This window comes from Eschrichtius robustus, chromosome 20 (genome assembly GCF_028021215.1).
Source record: "Eschrichtius robustus isolate mEscRob2 chromosome 20, mEscRob2.pri, whole genome shotgun sequence".
Classification (NCBI taxonomy): domain Eukaryota; kingdom Metazoa; phylum Chordata; class Mammalia; order Artiodactyla; family Eschrichtiidae; genus Eschrichtius; species Eschrichtius robustus.
The window spans coordinates 12665607-12688638 of record NC_090843.1 but is presented as its reverse complement, the minus strand read 5'-3'; the positions used below and the strand labels follow the sequence as shown (position 1 = coordinate 12688638).

General features: G+C 52.2%; 1 protein-coding gene across 4 annotated transcripts in view; it reads left to right on the top strand.

Moving 5' to 3' along the window:
- Positions 1-21749, top strand: part of CSNK1D (casein kinase 1 delta) — a 34171-nt gene extending 12422 nt beyond the window's left edge. For 2 of the 4 annotated variants that reach the window (XM_068529911.1, XM_068529913.1), the window contains 8 exons: positions 10752-10900; positions 11170-11398; positions 11721-11891; positions 12363-12511; positions 14481-14652; positions 15243-15382; positions 18407-18471; positions 19606-21749. In XM_068529911.1, coding sequence (XP_068386012.1) covers positions 10752-10900; positions 11170-11398; positions 11721-11891; positions 12363-12511; positions 14481-14652; positions 15243-15382; positions 18407-18439 — 1043 coding nt within the window. In that variant the 3' untranslated portion in view covers positions 18440-18471; positions 19606-21749. The remainder of the gene's footprint in view (positions 1-10751; positions 10901-11169; positions 11399-11720; positions 11892-12362; positions 12512-14480; positions 14653-15242; positions 15383-18406; positions 18472-19605) is intronic. The other 2 variants (XM_068529910.1, XM_068529912.1) reach the window with 1 other exon arrangement.
- The last annotated feature ends 1283 nt before the right edge of the window (positions 21750-23032 follow it).

Sequence of the window (23032 nt, the reverse complement as noted above, 5' to 3'; positions counted from 1 at the left end):
AGTTCCTTTCATTACGCCGATAACGGTCAGTTAGGAAATGTAATTCTTTTTTCCCCTCAGTATGAGTAAGTCTTTATTCATTGCATTTGACAGGGAAAAGGGAGGGAAAGGGCCAACATGTGTGACAGGACTTGGCAAGTGGGAAAGGAAGTGCTGGCCTGGCAGAGTCAGCCACTGAGTCTTTGTTCTCCAGACCCCAGGGCTTAGTTTCCTGTAGTTTGGGAGCAAGGGGAGGGGAACAGGAGAGGACAGACTCCTCCTTCCTCGTAAGTTCAGCATTTCAAACAAAGCTTTGGTGTCTAGCCGTGAGCATGGAGTTATATTTCTGTTTCCTGTTAAACAATCATGTGGCCACTTTGACAGAAATTTCTTGCACTTGCACAGAAGCTCCTCAGTGACTTCGAGATACATTCATCTTCCCCTGCTTGGTCTCCCAACCTCCCTTTCTACATAGAAGGCCCCCCTTGCTTTTCTCTACCCAAGGATTTTTTTTTTTTTAATATTTATTTATTTATTTGGCTGCGCCGGGTCTTAGTTGTGGCACGTGGGATCCTCATTGCCGCATGCGGGATCTTTTAGTTGCGGCCTGTGGGATCTTTTAGTTGCGGTATGCGGGATCTAGTTCCCTAACCAGGGATAGAGCCCGAGTCCCCTGCATTGGGAGCATGGATTCTTAACCACTGGACCACCAGGGAAGTCCCTACCCTGGGATTTGAGATTAAAGTAGGTTTGATCCATCCAATTACAGCAGTGTGTTTGTCATGAATCATGTCAAGGAACAGTCTTGACTTGGAGCTGGGAACAAGGGATGGAGTGTTTCTAGCTGCTTCAGCACTTTTGCACAAATCATTTAAGAGTTGTAGAGACACCCCACAAGCTAAATGTACAGGTGTGTGGACTTCTGGGGGATTGGGGGTGGAGGAGGGAGTAGAGTAGGAGTCAAGTTTTTAGGACAGAAGATTTGGTCTGAAATGGGGGAAGGGGGCACGAAAGAAAGGATGGCTCAGGACCCCCATTTTGAGTGGGGCCCTCCCCAAGTTTATGTTTCAGATCCTTTGCCTGGTGCACAACCTTTTGTCTGGCTGTTCTTTGAATACAGTAGGAAGTTTGTAAACAGTGAAACCCCAGAAGAACATGGAAAAAGACCAACACATTGTATTTACACCAACTAGGCTACCTAGCGTTCATTTCAGATCAGTGGCTCATGAAGTCCTATGAAGCCTCCAGTAACTAGAAGGGCAGCAGCTGGGGTGACAGAACCCGGCATCAGACATACATCCCCCCAACCTGTGTGCTCCAGTGCGTTCACCCCATTCCATCACCGCGAGTCCCAGCCTGTGAACTGAGCCCTTTGTCCTTCAGCTGCTTCAACACTGACCATTGCTACTGCGGGCAGGATGCTGGCACCAGGCACTAGAGAGAAGCCCTTGCCTGTGGTCTCGAGAAGCCGGGGCAAGAAACCCACTATTAAAGCTTAAGGATTTTGGTCTTTGCTTCATCTGGCCAGCTGGCAGCTTGAGGTGGGTGCAGAGGTACCCTTTGAACCCTTTTTTTATGGATACACAGGAACCCTAATGAAGGATCGGGGAAATGAAGCAAGTCTATGCCTGGGGTTGGAGATCCGGCACTGGAATCCCTCACCCAGCCGTGCCTTCCTCTTGGCGCCGGCACTTAGGTCTGCCTGTCCTGACCTGTCCACACCATGTTTCCTGTTCAGGCTGATTTCCACCCTTCCAGTAGGAGGAGATCAAGTCATGGGGCAGCAGTTAAAACCTCGTCTCCTGTGGAACATTGAAGGTGGAGGGGTTCAAGAGGACACACACACAAGCCACCTCTGATCAGGAAAAGTGAGGTGGTTCAGTAGGCCCTGCCCTCCAAAACATTGTTCTCCTTGGTAACAGAACATCAAAAGATACTCCTGCTGTGCAGTCCTGGAGCTGCTGCCTTCTGCCTGGGATTGCTCAAGGGCTTGAGAGTGCACTGCCTGAGACTAAAACACACAGAACGTTTCTATCAAGGAGAAAGTTAAAATGCAGAAGATGGGTCACTTGCACACAGCTAGTGCAGTTGGCATCCTGAGAACGTGGGACCCCAAGGAGCAGTAAACAAGTGGTGCTGGCTGCAGGGGGGAGGGGGTGGGTAGCAGGTCTGCAGCTGTCACCAGCCACCCCTTTGCCTGTGCTCTCAGCCTGGCGTCCTGTCCCAAGAGTGGGTCAGGAGGAGGGGAAGCCCTGCCTCAGCCCTGAGAGACTCTCCCAGAGAGCAGTGGTTTGTGCTTTGGTCTTGTGCTCAGTCTTCTCACTCCGACACAGGAAGTGTTATTATTACATAGCCTTTAAAAGGAAAACACTTCCCTATCCTGGCCACTTTCAAAAGCTGGAAATTTGGGGGTGGAGACCAATAAGTATGCAGGTTCTGGAGGGATTTCCCCCACACCCTCGAGCACTTGCACGGAGCATGGTTGGCGTTCCTCTGTCTCACCCCTCCCCCTGCCAAGAGGGAAGTGGGTGGGTGCTGTGGTAGGGGTGGCAGTGCCCCTACCCACCCTTTCCCTGCTTTTGCCACTTTGTTCCTCAGACCTTGTGATCGCAGAAAGCACCACCCACTGTGGCTCAATTCTGCCCTCTGGTGCTTCTCGCTCCCCGCACAGAACACCCACCAGGACTGGTAACTGGAGAGACTCCAGGCCCTTGGGGGACTTCTGAAAGGTTAGCTCCACTGCTTCTCCCTCCTTCAAGCTCTGGAAGCCCTCTGTGTGCAGCTGACTCTGGGGCTCAGACGTCCACTTGGAGGCCAAGTGTGACCCCAGTGCTCGTGGGTAGGAAGCTGAACCAGGTGCATGGTGACCCACTTTGAGGTGCCGGTACCGCACAGCAGCTCTGCTGGCTCCTTGGAACAGCTGCCTGCAAGCAGCTGTTGGACACAGAGCCTGCAGTAGCGGAGCCCAGATCCCTGGTCAGGTGGCTGCTGGCCCCAGAGGAGTCCAGAGGCCAAAGTTTCATTCTTTTTTTTTAAAGCATCTGGGAGCATTTCTTTTTTTTTCTTTTTTTTCTTTTTTAATTAATTAATTAATTTATATTTGGCTGTGTTGGGTCTTCGTTTCTGTGGGAGGGCTTTCCCTAGCCGTGGCAAGTGGGGGGCCACTCTTCATCGTGGTGCGCGGGCCCCTCACTGTCGCGGCCTCTCTTGTTGCGGAGCACAGGCTCCAGACGCGCAGGCTCAGTAGTTGTGGCTCACGGGCCTAGTTGCTCCGCGGCATGTGGGATCTTCCCAGACCAGGGCTCGAACCCGTATCCCCTGCATTGGCAGGCAGACTCTCAACCACTGTGCCACCAGGGAAGCCCCTCAAAGTTTCATTCTTAAAGTACTGTAAGTATAGAGGAATAAATCCTAAGCCAGGTGTGACCTGCATGCAGAAAATTTTTAAACTTCCATGGAGAACGCTGATGAGGACTCAAGCAAGTGGAGATGTTCTGTTCATGGAGAGGAAGACTCGGCACGATGTCTCCCAGAGCTGCTCAGAGGGCTCAGGGGATTCCAGTCACGGTCCAGCAGGGCTCTCCTCCCAGGAACAGGCTGACGGATCCGCAGAGCAGCGAAGGGCCAGGTTGACCGAGGTGTAAATGCCACACTCACAGAAAACGCTAGTGACGACCCAGCACCCAGTTGGGTGCTGGGCTCCTAGTATCACTCCCCACCGAGAGGAGCCCAGATTCCAGGGCGAGGCAGGAAGAAAGAAGGCGAGTCTGGAGCATGTGGCTGAAAGGAAAGAAGTGCTCGGACACTGACAGGCATGAGTCCACAGGACACGGGAGAGAGCTTGAAGTGGCATCTGTTGCCCCAATTTGGGACAGTTGAAGCCTCAAAATGAACAACGGATTATAACACGTGGAGGAAACTCTCACCATTTCTGTTCAATATAGTATTGGAAGTCCTAGCCATGGTAGTTGGACAAGAAAAAGAAAAGGTATCCAAATTGATAGGGAAGAGGTAAAATTGTCATTATATGCAGATGACATGATACTATATACATACATATATATATATAAAACCCTATATATGGACTCCACACAAAGACTACTAGAAATGATAACGAATTCAGCAAGGTAGCAGGATGTAAGAATAACATACAGAAATCTGTTGCATTTCTTTACACCAACAATGAAATATCAGAAAGGGAAGGTAAAAAGACAATCCCTTTTAAAATTGCATCAAAAAGTACAAAATACTTAGGAATAAACCTAACCAAGGAGGGTGAAAGACTTATATGCTGAGAACTATAAAACGTTGATAAAGGAAATTGAAGATGGTTTAAAGAAATGGAAAGATATACCATGCTCTTGGATTGGAAGAATGAATATCATTAAAATGGCCATACTACCCAAAGCAATCTACAGAGTGAATGTGGTCCCTATCAAATTACCCATGACATTTTTCACAAACCTAGAACAAATAATCCTTAAATTTACATAACACATGGAGGAGCGGAGGAGAATTCACGAGTCCACGATGACACACACACACACACACACACGTTAAGCTTCACAGGCAGAAGGAACAATCAGAAATGGAAAGTCACCACTTTGTGGGCACTTATTATTGATTGGTTTAGATGGTAATCAAAGGTGGATGCAAACGTACAACTTCAAGTATTGACACTACCCTCAAAGCTTCATCCACAGATTACTTATTAATAACAAAGAGGGGAATTCCCTGGCAGTCCAGTGGTTAGGACTCTGCTCTTTCACTGCTGAGGGCCCAGGTTCAATCCCTGGTTGGGGAACTGAGATCCCACGTGCCCCGCGTTGCGGCCAAAAAAACCTTACAATAACAAAGAGAAAAGTATCTTTTGGTGGAGAAATCTGGCAGATTTCCGTCTGACAGGTGATCAGAACCACCCATCAGGCAAATCAAATTTAGGACCGTTCAAAATTGACCTGAACTCCTCAAATATGTCTCTGTGATGAAAGATTTAAAAACTGTTCTAGACTTAAACATGGCAGTGCATGGTCCTAGATTGTACCCTGGGCAGGGGGACTAGCCTGAAGGACGTTACTGGACATGCAGTTGGGGAAATGTGAGTGTGGACTGTGTCTGTCTTTGGAATGTCACGTGTGGTCACCTGCAGTGTTGTGCCACCCACACTCCAGACACAGAAAGACCCTCGTGGGCACAGAATTCTGACTTCAACGGAAGAGGTGTTAACGGTCAGTGAGGAGGGCCTTGTGAACACACGGTGTTGAGGTCTCTGGGAGGCCTGCCTCCCCTCACCCCAAACTCCACTTTCAGGTGGATCAGGTGACTTCAGTGTGAAGAGGAAGACTAAAACATTTTGATTTGTTTAAATCAGCGTTATTGAGGTGAATCAAACTGCATGTGTTTTGAGTGTGTGATTTGAGAAGTTTTGCCTGTGTCCCCTCATGAAACCATTGCCGTAATCAAGGCGGCGAACACATCCATTGCCCTTCAAAGTTTGTTGGGTCCTTTTGTGGTTCCTCTACCCCCGCCCTCTGTCATCTGCTTCTGTCGCTATAGGTTAGTTTGCATTTCCCAAAGTTTCCTGTGCAGGGAGTAGTACTGTGTGTTCTTTCTTTGAGATTTTGTGTGTGTTATCAATGGCTACTCCTTTTTATTGCTGAGAAGTACTCCCTTGTGTGGGTAGTTTCTTTGTCCCTGCACCTGTTCATTTGGGTTGGTTCCAGGTTTCAGGTACTCCAAACAAAGCTGCTATGAAGTTTTGTGTAGATATTCATATGGACGTTCATTTCTTTTTCTCCTGAGTAAGTGACTTGGAGTGGAATGGCTGAAACAGAAGTAAGCGAATGTTTTTCCTCTTTAAGAAACTGCCAGACTGCTTGTACTTATGTTCCCACCAGCAGCATACAAGGGCTTTGGTGGTTTGAGTCTTTCAAATAACTTGTTTGTTTTATCTAAGTTATTGAATGTATTGGCATAAAGCTGTTTATAATATTTCCCTACTAGACTTCTAATATTTGTAGAATCCAGTGATGTTACCTCTCATTCCTATTTTTTTTCTGGCCGCGCCATGCGGCTTGTGGGATCTTAGTTCCCCCGACCAGCGATCGAACCTGGGCCCTCGGCAGTGAAAGCTCAGAGTTCTAACCACTGGACCGCCAGGGAATTCCCTCTCATTCTTGATGTTGGTAATTTGTGCCTTCTCTATTTTTTCCCTGATCAGTCTGATTAGAGATTTATCAACAATCTTCTCAAAGAAACAGCTTTGGTCTCAGTCATTTTCTCTGTTGTTTCTCTGTTTTCTGTTTCATTGTTTTCTGCTGTGATCTTTTGTTTCACTTCTGTTTGCTTAGGGTTTAATTAAGTATTTTCTTAAGGTGGAAGCTGAGATCATTGATCTGTTTTCTGTAGTATAGATATTTCGTGGCTGTAAATTTTCCCCCTACCATAGCAGCGTCTCAAATCCTGATGAGTTTTCATTTTCATGTAGTTCAAATGCTGATTCCCCTTTTGATTTCTGCCTTGATCCATGGGTTATTTTGAACTGTATTATTTAGCTTCCAGATATTTGGGGATTTTACAGAGAGCTGTTGTTTATTTCTAATTGAATTCCACTGTCTTCTGAGAACATACATTGTATAATTTGAATCCTTTTTAGCTTTATTGTTTTATGTCAGGAATGTGGTTTGTCTTGATAAATGCCCCCTGCGTACCTGAGAAAAAAAGTGTGTTCTGCTACTGAGAGGGATGATTGGCATCTCTAGTCAGATTGTGGATTTGTCTCTGTCTCCTTGCAGTATTGCCTCATGTATTTTGAAGCTCTCTTGTTACCTGCGTGCATGTTTAGAATTATGTTTTCTTGATCAGTCAATGCCTTTATCACTGTGAGATGACTGGTAATATCCCTGGAAATATTCTTCTGCACAGTCTACTGTGTCTGATGCTGACATAGCCCTTCTGCTCTCTTGTCTGATGTTGGTGTGATACACTGTCCTCCTTGTGACCTAGTTGTATCTGAAGGATGTTTGGTGTGGGCAGGGCAGTACAGCTGGTCCTTTCTTTTCTGTCTAATCTGAGAAAGTGTGCCTTAACCTGCGGTGTTTACATTCAGTGTGATTAATGACAGGATTGGGTTTGCTGTTAGTTTTTGTCTCATCTGGTCTTTGTTTCATTTCCCCCCTTTTTTACCTTATTTTGGATTAATCAAGTATTTTTTACATTTCTTAATGATTTTTCTTGTGATGATCTCCTTTGTTGAATTCTGTCACTATCTCTGTGTTGTTACTTTAGTGGTTGAGTTAGGGTCTATCATCTCTTTAGCAGGATGCAGAGGAACCTGACCTTGCGGGCTTCCACCTGCCCACCTGCCTGCGTGATGGTGTCATGTGTTTATATTTACATGTTGTAAATATTGCAGTGTGTTATTTTTGTTTAAGCAGTCATATCTTTTAAATTTAAATAATTTTTTAGGTACTTATGTTGTTATTTTCATTGCTTTTCATTCCTTTCTGTAGGCCCAGACTTCCATGTGGCATCATTTGCCTCCTGCCTGAAGGACATCCTTTTACATATGTCACAGTGCTGGTGATTGATTCGGCACACTTTTTGTATCTGAAAATGTCTCTGCTGAGGTGTTTTTCGGCAGATTGCCAGTTCTTTTCTCAGCACTTGGAAGATGTTCCTCCACTGTGCTCTAACATGTCTGTTTTCTCTGGCTGCTTTCAAGGTGTTATGATTATCACTAGTGAGCGATTTGACTGTCAGCTATGTCAGTGTTGTGTTCTTTATGGTACTTGTGCTTGGGGCCTGTTGAGTTTCCTGAATCTGTGGGTCGTTTTCCTCAGCTCTTTCTTTCAGTGTGGCCTCTGTCCCCCTCCTCCCCTCTCTCCTCCAGTTACAGACAGCGGGTACCTTGAAGTTGTCCCACAGCTCTGAAGCTCATGTTGGCTTTTCCAGTAATTTCTACTGCTGTGCCTTCAAGTTCACGAGTCTTTTCTCCTACAGTGTCTGGTCTGCTGTTAATCACACCCAGTGTATTTTTCCTCTTAGACTTTGTAGTTTTCATCTTTGAAAGTTAGATTTGGGTCTTTGCTTTTTTTTTTGGCTGCACCACGCGGCATATGAAATTTTAGTTCTCCGACCAGGGATCAAACCCGCACCCCCTGCATTGGAAGCGTGGAGTGTTAACCACTGGACCGCCAGGGAAGTCCCTAGATTTGGGTCTTTTATATTTCTGTCATGTTGTGCCTTTGTTTAACTTCTTTTGACATGGAATACAGTTACAGTTTATAGTAACTTTTATTGCCCTTCTCTAATGATTCTAACTCAGTTTCTGTTGATCTCAACGTGGATCACGTTTTCTGCTTCCTGGCATATCTGGTAATCTTTGGATGCCAGACACTGAATTTTACCCTCTTGTGTGCTGGGTATTTTAATGTTCCTCAAATTCTTCCTCAGCTTAGTTATGAGATGATGGTACTTTCATCTGCTCAGTTTTTGCTTCTCTGCTCACACTCTCAGGCAGGACTTGGGCAGTCTGGGCTCATCGTGTCTCAGGTGTCGGTGTCATTCATTGCCTCATGTTCAGCGTCTTAGAAAACCTATGTCTTTCTGTATGTTCTTTGTTCTCTTTTCTCTTCTTGGTTATTGTGGATGTGAGGGTAAATTGGGTCCCCATTACTCCATCTTGGCTGGAAGTAGAAGTACTTTTAAAATAATAAGCATCTCTTTCTGACTCTGAGTTAGGGAAGGGTGTCTTATGTAAGATACCAAAAACATTACTCATAAAGGAAAAGATTGATACATTCATGTTTGTTAAAATTTAGCATCTCTTCTCATCAAAAGACTCCAAAAGAAAATAAAAAACATGCCATTAACTGAGAAAAGGTATTTTCCTCACATAAAAAAGATAATAGTTTAATATCCAGAATTTATAAAAGAACGGCTATAAATAGGAAAAAAACACCCTGATAGAAAAAAATTGACAAAGATATGCATAGACATTTTAGAGAAGAGGAAACATGTAATGCCAATAAATAATGAAAAAAGATCCAAATTGAGAGTTCAGTGAGACACCATTTTACATCTACCACTTGATTGATAGAAATTAAGAGCTCTGACGAGACCCTGCATCCAGTAGGAACTCATGCATTTGTGGTGGGGTTGTAAAGTGGGTTATTTATTTTGGAAAGCAGTTTGACATGATCTTGTATAGTCAGATAATTTGTACCCTGTGTTTCTAGGTCTATACCTGGGGAAACTAGCTAAGAACAAGAATTTCACATGTGAGAATTTTCACCAGCGGACAAACATAAGAATGTATTTAGCAGCACTGTTTATAATGGGGAAAGCAACCCTAAACAGTGCAGATGAGGGAAGAATAGATGAAGTGTGCTGTCCTCTCCAAGTGGAGTATTTCACAGCTCACACTCTCACTTTACTAAAAGCAAGGAAGGGGTACAGTCCTGTGCATTTGTTGTCTGGGGGGCGCAGGTGTGGGAGGAAAGGGGAGTGAAAGTAGATGCAATTACTGGGAACGTCCCTGGTCTGTGTGGTGGGCCACAGGCTTTTGTTACATTATGCCTTATAACCTATGGATTTGTTAAATTTGTTCTCACGTGCAAATGAGTGAGAAATTTGTTCTAATGTGCAAATGTATTTTAAAAATATTTAATTGTAAAAATGAAAAGTTGCCCTGTTGATATCAAAACTAAAACTGTTTAGGATCTTATAGTGCCAGAAAGGAGGGCAGTGCTCAAAACAAACAGAGCCTGCAGTGATGGGGTGTTAAAGGGCCACAGGAGCCACGGAGGAGCAACGAAGGCTGGGATGCTTGGTGCAACAGAATAAGTGACATAGTGTTGGAGTACAGACCAAAGTATAAAATAGACACTCATGGGTCCACACTGATAGGAAAAAAATACCAAATAAGTAAATGGGGAGAAGAGACAAATCTGTGTGGAAGCATTCCAAGTCATATATATAGATGGCTGTGCCCTCCGTGTTTGGGAGGGGGCCCAAACACCCCCCTTAAGTGTTTGGGAGGGGGCCCAAACACCCCCCTTAAGTGTGGTCTGCACATGGTGACGTCCCCCCAGAGAGAACAGGATGGAAAGGGGAGAAAGAGGATCTCCCCAGCGGAGACACCTGACAGGCACACCTCAGCCAGGTGACCAAGGGCACAGCCATGGTGAGGAGTCGTGTTGAGAGCACAGACCCTGACAGGATGTGGTGGGAAGGGCACTTTCCCTCTGTGGTCTCCCTCCCCCAAGCCCAGAGTAATAACGAGAAAAAATCAGACAAACCAGTAGAGCGACAGTCTGCACATCCCTTCCCAGCCCTCCTCCAAACCATTGGGGTCGTTCAAACCAGGAAAGTCTGAGAGACCATCCCGGCCAAGAGCAGCCGGAGGAGATGTGGTGAGTAAATGTCATGTGGGGTCTGAGACAGGTCCTGGAGCAGCAGGAGGACATGAGGTTATTAAAACTGAGGACACCTGAATAGTGTGGACCTTAGTTAATGACAGTGTATCAGCATTAATTAAGCATTAAGCATCGCACTGGTGCAGGATGTCAGTCACGGGAAGACTGGGGGTATGGGAGGGAGCGCGGCTCCTCCTCCTGAGCCCCTCGTCTCACCCCTGCCGTGAAGTTGGCCTCCCACCCTCTCTGCACGTCACTTCTGACTGCTCCTGCCCAGCCCTCTGCTGGCATCGTGGGCACAGGTGCCCTCAGTGCAGGTGCGCAGGAGGCAGGCTGACGCGGGCTCTCTTGCAGTGGGCATCCCCACCATCCGGTGGTGCGGGGCTGAGGGGGACTACAACGTCATGGTGATGGAGCTGTTGGGACCCAGCCTGGAAGACCTCTTCAACTTTTGCTCTAGGAAGTTCAGTCTCAAAACTGTCCTGCTCCTTGCTGACCAAATGGTAAGACTTCATTTTTCTCAAGTGAAGGGCAGCCTGCATGCTCAGCACAAGCTTGGTTTGATTCATCAGTTTGATGAGGCCTTCAGGGCTGTTTGCTTCCTTATTGTGCTGTTAGTGCGCAGGGAGAAAATGGAAGCTCGTTAACTCTGTGAAAGATAGTGACCCTCGGCGGGCAGGGTGCGTCTGCGTGTGGGCCTGAGTTCCCTGGGTTCCCTCCACCAGGCTACTGCCTGGGGTTCAACCTCTCACCCCTGCTTCTCCACCTGCAGATCAGTCGTATTGAGTACATTCACTCGAAGAACTTCATCCACCGAGATGTGAAGCCGGACAACTTCCTCATGGGGCTAGGCAAGAAGGGCAACCTGGTCTACATCATCGACTTCGGGCTGGCCAAGAAGTACCGGGACGCCCGCACCCACCAGCACATCCCCTACCGCGAGAATAAGAACCTCACCGGGACGGCGCGGTATGCCTCCATCAACACGCACCTCGGCATCGGTGAGCCCTCCTGCCCCGGCCACAGGCCCGGCTGTCCTACAGCCTCCTGGGGGCCCTGAGGGTGGTCAGCACGTTGGGTGTGGAGGCTGGCGTCAAACCTTTGTAGCAGAGGCTGGTGTCCGGGCCTGGAGACCTTACCTTGTGGGGCGTGGGGAGACAGGCATGTGTTGGGGCTTCCTGACGGGTGGCGGTGCGTCTCCGAACAGCACAGCAGGGGCACTTGTGCTGAAACAAGGAATCCAGGTGTCCTTCCCTGTGGCTCTGAGTTCATCCCCAGGAAGCGGGGTGTTTGCCGCTTTGACCCGCTGTCCTCTCTCCCCAGAACAATCTCGAAGGGACGACCTGGAGTCTCTGGGCTATGTGCTCATGTACTTCAACCTGGGCTCGCTGCCCTGGCAGGGCCTGAAGGCTGCTACCAAGAGGCAGAAGTATGAGAGGATCAGTGAGAAGAAGATGTCCACTCCCATTGAGGTGTTGTGTAAAGGCTACCCTTGTGAGTGTCCTCAGCTGGACAGCGAGCCACCCCTGTGGTTCTGTGGGAGGACGGGGGCCTGTGAGGCTTGGGAAAGGAACCAGGGAAGCCCCCCAGAGGCTGGCTGCCGAGGCCCCACTGATGTCCTGCATGGTTGGGGAGGTGAAGAGTGAGCAGGTGGCCTGCCCTTTAACTGGCCTCAGCCTTCTGTCCCTGGCGCTCCTCTACCTTCCTGAGCCGTAACTCGGGGAGTTTTCCTTTTGTTTTTGTGGGACTGCCCCTGTGATAAATGCCTCAGATGAAACTCTCCTTTGCTCTGTGTGCTCAGTTTTCTCAGCCTCTTTCCTCAAAGCATGTTCGGTGTTTCAGGTTCCAGCTTTCACACCCTCTGTTTGGGTAGCTGGGAGTGGTCAAGGGTTTTGTGGACAGAACCATGCTGGCTCCCAGTCAGGGGTACTGCTGGTTACCTCCGAGTTTCCTGGTGTTTTACAGCTGAATTCGCCACGTACCTGAATTTCTGCCGTTCCTTGCGTTTTGACGATAAGCCTGACTACTCATACCTGAGACAGCTCTTCAGGAACCTGTTCCATCGCCAGGGTTTCTCCTATGACTACGTGTTCGACTGGAACATGCTCAAATTCGTAAGTGTGCCCCCAGCTCACTGACCGCTCAGCGTGGAAGGGGCATGCCAGTCAGCAGAAGGCCACTAGCTGCTGCCGTCCCTTCCTGGGAGCTACACGGGGTGGGGCTTCAGGAGGCATGGCTGCCACACGGGGAGCACGAGGGGTTCTGGGAAGCCAGATGCCTGTTGGCAAGTGAAGAAGGCACCTCAAGGCTGCAACGGGGCTGCGGGGTTCCTGGGCCTGAGGTATGTCCGCAGTGCAGGTCTGCCCAGACCAAGGCTCTTACTTGGAACACTGAGGTCATTTTATCATCATCATCATCCATCCGAAGGACATTGTGGCTGCGCTGGCCTGTGAGTTTCTTGTCAACGGGGTGTGGCTGCCGCCAGGTTGGGTGAAGACTTCCCTACTCCTCCCCCTACCAGGCTGTGCCGAGGCCCGGCCTCCGAGGGGGCGGGTGGCCTGGGAGGCGCTGTGTGTTAGGTCTGCGTTTGGCCTTGTGATGAGCTAGATGTATATTTGATTTCCTTTGTCAGCTAGTTTGTTCATTAAGTGTGAGCCTGTGTTGTGCGCACGCACGCTGCCGGGGCTGGGGGTGGGGGGGCTTGAACTTTCATTTGTTTTCCTCTCTAAAACAGGCCACCTGTCCCTGAAACTGTTGTATGAGTTTGTTTAATCTCCAACACTACGGCCAGAATTCCAGTTTTTTTTTAATTTCCACTTTCTCTTTAATTAAAAATGTGTTCTATGAGCTTAAAACAAAAATGGGCTCGTTTCTAGGGTGACAAAATCTGATGTAGGAACAGAACCTCCTCTTCAGAGGGTGCAAAACAGGAAGCCTTATCCCATGGCCTCACAGGTGCAGGGGTGTTCACACAGGGACCAGGTAGGGGTGGGGGGGCTGCAGCCCGCAGAGCCAGCCTGCCCTGGACCTCACCCATGCCATCCTGGTGCCAGGCCCCTCTGTTAGGATGGCCTTCGAAGGACAGCCTTGGGGAGTGGTGCCACAGGTTACCTGGAGTCTGGACATCAGGGTGGGCCTCCTGCCAGAGCCACTTTAATAAGTTCTTTGTTCTAACATTGTCATCCCTCCCAGGGGCTCAGCAAACCTCTTCTGTAAAGGACCAGACAGTCAATAATTTTAACTTTGCCGTCTGCACAGTGGTGCGACCGCTCAACTCTGTGTTGTAACTGGAGAGCCGCCCAAGCAGTGCGGCAGTGAGTGGGCGTGACTGTGCCAAGAAAACCGTATTTGCAGGAATGGGTGTGGCTGCATTTGGCCTGTGGGCTGCAGTTTTCAGACTCTTGCCTTACAGCGCTGGTAATTAGGACGTGACCTCTACGAGGGCAGGTTTCTTAGCGTCACCACGTAAAATCAAATGTCCCCGTATTTCTGGTGTGATATTCACTGAAAGTGTAACTAGCTGTTTGTTCTGGGAGCAACTAGCTTAGCCTAGGCGGTGCCCACCGCATGGCCCGCATGGATGAGCCTGGCTGCCGGCCTCCTTATTTCAAGTGCACCAACAGGACATGGGCCTGGCCCGGGCGTCTGGGCTCCAGTTGGACCCCTCAGCCAACCATATGCTGTCCCTCCCACCTGCCTTGCGGACTCCCCCAACTGTTGCCGCACTGGGCCACCTCTGACCTGGGCTGGTTCCCATCCCCGTGTGAATGGTCGCAGAGAAGAGGGCCGCCAGGTGCCGTTGGTGTCTGGGTTCTGAGGAAGTGCTAAGGCGATGGGGTGGGGGTTTCCTCTGCTGTGCTGGGAAGAGGAGACTGAGAAGCCTGGTTCTGCTCGCCCACGGTCGTGGGACGGGCCATGTGTGGACCCAGAGGGAAGAACGCCTGGCTTGCCGCGAGGCTGTGGACGGCTTTGCGGGCAGACTGTCCCACACACCCTGGTGTTTTCTCGAGTGGCAGCCAAGGGCCTCAGGTGGTTTTTCACCAAACCCAGTTCAGTTCTGGTCTCACCCTCTTTCCTCTGTAGGGAGCCAGCCGGGCAGCTGACGATGCTGAGCGGGAACGCCGGGACCGAGAGGAGCGGTTGAGACACTCCCGAAATCCAGCCACACGCGGCCTCCCTTCCACGGCCTCGGGCCGGCTGAGGGGGACACAGGAGGTGGCTCCTCCCACCCCCCTCACCCCTACCTCACACACTGGTGAGTGGTCCCGGGGCTGCAGCTTGCACCCCGGCCCCTGCTCTGCAGGCAGTGGGGGTTCTGTTTTGAGCGTCACTTGCTCTGGACACTCCAGTGTGTGACCTCGTGGGGTCTGGGCAGGAGTGCCTGGTGGGCGAAGACACGTGCATCCTTATTCTGATCAGTTCTTATTTCCGAAGTTAGACAGACCAGGGAACGCCCTGGGACAGTGCCTTCAGGAATGTGTTTCCCAGACGTTGGCCTCTTGAAGGATTGTGTTCCCTGCGAGCTCTGTTGCTTTGCCTCTTGTTCTTCTCATGGCACGACATCCTCCACCACAAACCTCTCCAGCCTCTTCCTTGCCTGTCAAGACAAGCGTTGTAGGCAGAGGCCCCGGCTGCCCTCCCACTGGACACCTGGTGCTTCGCTCCCGGGGCATCAGTGGAGCCCGTGGTGCCGGCCTAGTCTTAGGGTGCAATAGCCTGTCCTGTGCCCGACACCCAGGCAGCCGAGAGTCCTTGTTAAACGTGGTTCCTGAGGAGATACCCCGTGCTGGAGCGTGGGGCCGTATTCCGAGGCCTCATGCTCGCCCCTGTCTCCCTCTCCTCCAGCGAACACCTCTCCTAGGCCCGTGTCCGGCATGGAAAGAGAGCGGAAAGTGAGTATGCGGCTGCACCGCGGTGCCCCGGTCAACATCTCCTCGTCCGACCTCACGGGCCGGCAAGATACCTCCCGCATGTCCACCTCACAGGTACGCGCCCCGCGGGCCGGCGCCTGATCTCACCCAGGCTGGGCGCTGCAGGCCTCTGGCTTCTCCATGTTTGGTCTGGTCTTACGGGCTCCAAGCAGAGTGGGATGATAGTTTCGAATGCTTTCCTTCTTTCCTGCCTTCCCTTTCTCCCCATTTTTGGGTGTTTTAACCATTGGGGGAATGTTGTGCCCCTCGCAGTTTGGCCCATTGGTTGAGAGCCTCTGTGACAAGCTTTGTGGGGTAAGGGCTCTACACCCAGCACCCCCCGCCCCCCCGGCAGTTGTGCTGGGATGTGCCACGGGACCTTTTCTCTCCGGCTGCCCTCCATGTGGCCCCCAGCCCCCGGCCAGCTTTGGAGTCTTGGCCGTCTTCCCTGGGCAGACTGGAAGTGCCAGCCCGCTCACGCCGTTTGTCGTGGGCACGTCCAGCCTTTGGGACTCTGTCCTTGTTCTCGTTGGCCAGGTGCTGCCCCAGCAGAGAACCCGGGGGGGTGGGGGTGGCGTATTGCCGGCGGTCACTCTGCAGTGTCATGCCCAGCGCTTGACGACGTGCCGTGGGCCGAGGGTTCCTGTCTTCTGAGGCCCCTTCTGACGTTTGTCTTCTCTCTGGCGAGGCGAGTGTGCTCAGAGGTGCAGGGCCTGGCCCCGGGGCCTCCTCCACCCACGTCGTCTTCCCCATCTGGCTTTCCTCGCTGTTTTTCTGTTCTCACTAACGTGCCTCCCTCAGCAGAGCAGCTCTTTACCTGCTTGCGGACGTTTTTCCTCAACTAGCTTTCAGGGTCTCCTCCCGTGGGCAGTGGGGGTGGGCAGGGGTCCTGCGGGGGCCGGGACTACCCGGTGGTGTCTGCTGGGTGGGCAGGGGGTGAGTTCAGGAATGACGGAAGCCCAGGTCCTGGCCATGTACTGGGGCAGCATCCGTCTGCTTCACCACGATGCCTCAGGTTTACATTTAGCGCCCTGCCCTCCCCCGGTGCTTGCTGGGCAGTAGGTGTAGCTTGTTGCCGAATGTGGTGGACTGAGCATGTTGATCAGGAGGGCACAGGGTCTGTGAGAATTGCTCAGAACTTCAGTCCTGTGGCGTCCAGCTGGTCTTCTGGCAGAGGAACAAGGTGTGCCCAGGCAGAGGAAGTGCTCCTGACCATTTTTCTTTAATCAAGTGAACTAGTATCTTTACCAAACACTTGAATTTACTAGTAATTCTACTAGAAACGGGTTCTTATATGGTGATTTTCTCTCAAAGAGGCTGAAGACGCAGGTCGTTTGAATTGTGGGGCTCAGCAGGTCTGGCCAGAGTGATGAGATTGGGCCTCTTAGGGCTCCCGGCCCCACACCCCTCCTCTGTGACCACAAGACACGGAAAGGGCTTAACACGTTTCTTCCACGAGCCCTGGAACACATGAGCCAGCAGCTGGGAGCAGGTCCTGGGAGGTGTTTTGCCGCCCCTGGCCAAGTGGGCCTGGCTGAGGGCCCCGGAACACCTCAGCCATCAAGGACCAAGGAAGGGACAGGCTTAACTTTTTTTTTTAACACAAGAAAACGTCTTTTGCTTTGAGGATCGTTGAGGGAAACGGAAGAGGCAGAGGGTTCTGAGGGTGCCAGGTAGTTATGGGTCTTAGTCCAGCCTCTTCTCCAGCTTGTGTCCACCCCTCAGGCCACCGACCCATGAGCATTGAGCACACGCAGCTCCAGGGTCTGTCCTCACAATCACGTGTCTTTGTTCTCTGGTTCTCTCTCTGCTTTCCATATGAAGAAGTGTCATGTGGGCCTGAGCACTGGCGGAAAGTCTCTGAAGAGATTCGATTTGGGGGTATCCTCTCCCAAAAGAAGCACCCTGGTCACCCTGGGGATTTCCTTAGGATCTTCATGTTGAGGACAAAGCCCCTGAGGGCGTGTCCCCGGTGCCCTCCATCCTGGGGACAGCTCGGTCCTTTGGGTTTTTCTGGTCATCCCCCAGGCGCTCTTCCTAAGAGACTCTGAAAGGCTCTTGTCCACCAAGGACGTGGTCAGAGTTGCTCCGCCTTTTACAACTCTATGGCCTCCATTCATCGCCCTCCCCAGCAAAGATGCGAGCGGGAGTAGGGGCAGTGACACACCAGTCCAGGGGGCGGCACCACGTGTGCACAGACCCTGGCCTCTCTGTGGCCCGGCGGGGGCTGCTTCCTACCAGCTTCCTCTTTGCCCCTCGAAGAGGAGAGATTGCGTCCTGTGCTGATGCACCCAGTGCAAAGGAGTAGCTCACCCTCAGCACAAGAGTACCCAGAGCCGCCCGCCTGCTTGGGGGAGGGCCCTGCCGACCCTCTCCAGCTGGAGGTGGGAGGGCGTGACATATGTGTCGCTTGTCCTGGCCGTTCCTCCTCGCCCCCATGTGCTTCTCCAGGGACCACAGTCCCCACATCCCTGACCCCGGCCTGCGAATCTGGCCTCTCTAGCTGGAATAACGTGGAGACTGAAGGGCTCCTGGTGGATGAACCTGTTTGTAACGTTTCTCTTTGTGAGGAGGGCCTCCTCCATCCAGTGCTATTGGTAGAGCGTGATGCTGGTCCGTGGTGCCAGTTTTTCCTTCAGGTTTACTCGTTTTAATCCCTGCGCCCCAAGTAAGGTCCACAACCGTGTCCTCTTCCTTGTGTCAGTGAGGAAATGTGTCCAGTCCTTTTGTCACAGGGAGGTGGTGTCCTCTCCACCTGCCAAGCACAGGTCTTGGGGAGCCGCTGGTGCCAAGAGCTGATGGAGGGGCTGCCGTCTGGGCATCCAGTTTTCTTACGTGAGAGTTGGGAAGGGTCTCCCTTGTTGGCCCCGTTGACAGATCCATCCTCAAGGAGCAGCAGCGGCTGCATGTCCAGGGGCCACTCTCGAGAGGCGAGACTGAGCTCCTGTGTGGTCCCTGAGTCCCCTCGAGTGGCCCTGGCCAGTGGTCATGGACCTGGTTGAGGCAAGGCGAGGCAGTGCTTGCGGAAACAGGAGGGCCTCACGTGCTGGTCCGGCCAGCGTAACCCTTACCAACAGCTGTCTTTTCCCCCCACCTCAGAATAGCATTCCTTTCGAACATCACGGCAAGTAGCTGCACGTCTCCCCGTCGGAAGGCAGCACTGGGTGAGTGTGCTCACGGCGGGGCTCCTCAGCAGGCGCCGGGCGGGGTGGGAGCTGCCGCCCGCTCGCCGACCGGAGGGAGCACGCAGGGGGTCGGGCTTGCATGCCAGGTGCCCCAGGTAGAGCAAGGCCCCTGGCCCAGGTCCTCTCCTCACGTGGATTCTAGCGCAGCTGTGGTGGGCTGTCCAGTCTGGGGTGACCCCAGAATCCTGTCTGTTGGCCTTTGGCCTTTGCTGTGGTCTCCAGTCGGGAGCCGGCGTGGGGAGCAGGAGCCCAGTCTCGGCTCCAGTGGCCCCAGGGGCCTTAGAAGGTTCGGGGCCGCGTGGTTCCAGGTCGGTCGCTGGACGTGTGTCGTGTCGTGCTGGCTGTGGGGGCCGTGCTTGGCAGGGGCTCTTGCACTCTTGCTGCGTGAGACACTCCTGATGGTCCCTGCTGTCCCGGCTTTGTCATCTCTCTTCCTTTAGCACTGATTTCTGTCCTCCTCGTTTGTTTTTCTTTTTGAACTTGGTCTCTGCCTAGCATCTTGTCCACCACGCTCTCGTCTGTATTCACCCATCAGCCACAGCCACCCGCTCCCTGCCGTTGGTGCATGGCTGGGCATCCAAGCCAGGCTCCCCTCTTGGTGGCGACTCTTGTGGCTCCTCCCGGCCGAGGGCTTGCAGCTTCTGTCCACTCGGCGCTGCGGTGGGAGACCAGCTGCAGTTGTAACGTGACTGCACTCTTGGGGACATCTTGATGGGAAATGCTTTTCACGTCTTGCCCCACATGGAGTCCCAGTGCCCGCTTGGGGCCTGGTCCCTGTTTTTGGAACACCAGGCTACTTTCCAGGAAGAGGGGCTGGGAGTAAGCATCTCTTGCCCGCTTGGACTCTGGTCTGACTGATCACGAGCTCGCGGCCCCACAGCCTCCTTGCCTGCATGGCTCTTCCTTCCCCGTCTTCCTGTCACTCTTTCTGCTGCACGTATCCTGGACTCGAGGGACCTTCCAGAGCAGCTGGGGGTGCGCGTGTCCAGAGGGGCTAGGCGGCATCTGTCCCCTGCCCACCAGGGCACTGTCACTGGTGTTTTGTGCCCAAGCCCGACTGGCTCCGTTCCTCTGGCCTCACGCTGACCTTCTCCTGTGCTTTGGCTCCGACAGATTCCTGGTCGGGTGGCGTCCAGTGGTCTGCAGTCTGTCGTGCACCGATGAGAACTCTCCTTTTTGCTGAGGGCAGACAATGCATGGCTGATCTACTCTGTTACTAGTGACACGCCCCCGGTCTAGAACCGAAATGTTAACACCGGGACCTCTCCAGGCCACCCACCCAGCGACGCCCATGGGGGAAACAAAACACAAACCCAGCCGGACAGACTCCAAGCGCTGCCATCGCCAGGGGCTGCACTGAGCCCCCGTGAACTTGGTTCTAGCGGGGCTGGGACGAAAGCAGTGAGCCGGTTGCAGAGAGAATCAAACTCCCATTCAAGAGCCTTTCAGTCCCCTCCGTGGTGGCGCACCCATGTCCCTGCCGAGTCTACTGTAACTACCGATCTTCTTCTACTTGGTTAAGACAGTTTTGTATCATTTTGCTAAAAATTATTGGCTTAAATCTGTGTAAAGAAATCTGTCTTTATTGTTTCTTTCATGTCTGTTTTTGTGGTCTTGAAGATGCTGACTTTAAAGAATTCTAAAGCAGGCACTGGTGTGGAGTTCGTGTAGAAGGAGTGAGGCAGGGAGCAGAGCACGTGGGTTTCCGTGGTCTGCGTCTCGTGGTTTGTTGTGTGGTCACTGTGGAGAAGGGATTTTCTCATCAGAAATTCTATCACGTGTATATGTGTGTGTAAGTAACGTGTGTGTCCGTGTGTGCCGTGTGTCTCGTGACCTCATTAACCTGGTTTTGGCTGTCATGCTCCTTTCCCACCGTAAACTGAAATGCCTGCTCACTGCAGACCCGCTGGGATTCTTGAATCATCAGAGCAGTTAGAAAATGCTGGCTACACGCATGGGCGCAGCGGGTGCTTCCCCACAGAGCAGCCCGCCGATCTGACCTTCCCAGACGCAGCAAGAAGGAAGCTGAGCCTGAAGACTGCAGAAGCTGTGGCTTCGCGTCGTGTGTCGCTGATCCCTCGGGAGAGGATTTCAAACTGAGAGACTTGGGCCCCTCCGTGGAGTCGTGTGTGATTATTTTGGTGGCGGTTGCCTCAATGCTTTTGAATCTGAGAGATTTTCTAAATAGGCTGTCAATATTACCAGTGCAGATTGGCCCTTAATCTGTGTTAACATCTATGTGCTCAAAACCAAGGGCCATGGTGTCTGCCCTAGGTGCCAGCGTTGCCCAGAAAGGCCAGCGAGCCCAAGGAAATCCACTCTGAAGTGCCAAGAAGCAGGTGACTCTGATGACCTGATTGTCCAGGAGGGTGAAGGGTCACCCGCTTTTGTGACTTTCCCTGGGACATAGTGACCCCACAGAGGCCAAGAGGCAGAGCAGGGCTGAGTCTCCCCAGAAAGACCTTCTGGGGCAGCCCAGCTCCAGGTGGTTTCCTGAGACACTCTCCCTCACTTTGCAGTAGCAGAGGCACCAGGTAGTAGTGGTGGCCGGTAGACAGGAGCCCCCGTCTCTGGAAACGAGGTGCAATATATATGTTCATAGGTACTTTCACATTTCTTCGCATCATCCCCCTGCAGTGTGTTCTGTTTGGAAACTGGGACACTCGTAGGAAGATAGGGACCTAAAAGGTGTCCACGTCTGCGTTTTCCCTTCCTGCCCCCAAAGTCCCAGCACAGGGATGCTGGTCCTAGGACGCCCTGACTGCTGTGTTGATGGCACAGAATGCAGCTGTTTACTTCTTTCTGATTCCTGAGCTGGCTACTCTGTAAGTGTTTTGGGGTGTGGGCACTTGGCCAGGTCAGGCTGTGTTTCTGGGAGTGCAGAGGGAGCTCGCGTGGGTCAGAGTGAGTTGGGGGCTTTCATTGTGGCCCAGTGCCTTCTGCAGAGGTGGGCTTCCCCTTCCCAGCAAGGTGTTAGCAGCCGCAGCCCCAACATTCTGCATCCAGGTTTCCACCTGAAATTGCCAGATGGCATTTGAGAAGTGGACTCTGACCCCGGGTCCTCAGCAGTGTGGTTGTGGACAGTTGTGTCCCCCCTTATTTAACTCCCCATCCTGACTTGCAGGAAACATAGTTGGAATGTCTGTATCAACCTGTGTATCCGTTGCCAAGTCTCTGAACTGCGCTTTTGTATGACCACTGTATTTGTGTCCTTAACTACCGTGTAAATAATAAATTCATGACGACTTCTACCTTTATTCCCTGCCCCTGCCATGTGGTCTTTATTTCATCAGTTTGAGTTTTGATTTGTTTAGATTAACTATTTGAAACTAATTTTCTGAGACTGGGCGTTCGTGTCTGTCCTTTTGAAGCCTGTTGGTGTACTTTGTAAGCTGATCAGGAGTAGGTGGAATGAGCCTGTGGGACGTGGCAGGGATGTGGCTGAGTTGTCGCCGGTGCAGGCCATGTGCACATACCAGTCCCCTGCCTTAACTACCTTTATGGGAAGGAGGTGCTTCCACCCACCTTGGGTTTTCTGGGGCGTGAAGAGCACGGTAGCTGACACATAGCCATGTTCCTGCTGCCCGTGGTGGGTGCTCGAAGTGGCTGCTGAGTGGGCCCTTGCTGGGACCCAGGGGCTTGGACCTGGCAGTTGCCATCCCAGTGAGAACACCACCCTGCATGCCCCATGCCCCGGGCGTTGTCCTTTCTAATCAAGGCAGCGTCTGCAAGGGGACATCATCCGTCCATCTGTTGGGCTCATGGCCTCCGCTTCCCTCTCCCCCTGGAGTTGTTGGAGCCCAAGACATTCCTACCCCTGGGAGCTCCAGATGGCGCTGAGTGAGAAAGCATGGCCCCCAGCAGGCTCTCCTGCCCACGGTGACTTGCAGGGCTGGCCGGGTGGGAAGGTCCGTCCCTCTTGAACTGGGACCACAGATGTGCTCCCACGGATGCGTGGTAATCAGCCACTTCCTGGTCCACCCCCACTTGTCCTGGAGCTGAGCATGCTGGCCTTGCGTGCGTTGCCGGGAAAGCTTGGCGGCCCCACCCACATGCATGGGGAACAGGTGGGGCAGGTGGATCTCCCACCTGCTGCTGGCTTGCTTTTGCTCCTCCTAAGCCACCATGGCTATGCCAGTGGTCCCTGAGGTTCCGAAAGGGCCTGAGCTCTTTGCAGGTTCCCCACCCCAGCCTGCTGACATTTGGACCCAGCTGAAATGGTGACGAGGCGAGCCCTGAGCCACCTCTTGTTTTCCTGCCAGGAGGTGGACCACAGGCAGGACAGGGACCCTGTCATCTTCCGCTCAGAGCCTGCCTGTCCTGCTCCCCAGCCCCCTCGCCACCTCTGTCTGCCCGACACAGAGAGCTTCGCCCCCTGACCCGCGTGGCAGGCTCCACACTCAGGAGAGCAAGCTCCGGGCCCATGCCTCCACCTCCCACCCTCCCCCAGGCCCCATCACCACTAAGAGTGGTGCTTGGAGTCCCTCCTGGAAACCCCTGTGTTGGGGGAGGGGACCCCTCCTGCCCTTCCCGCTGCCTG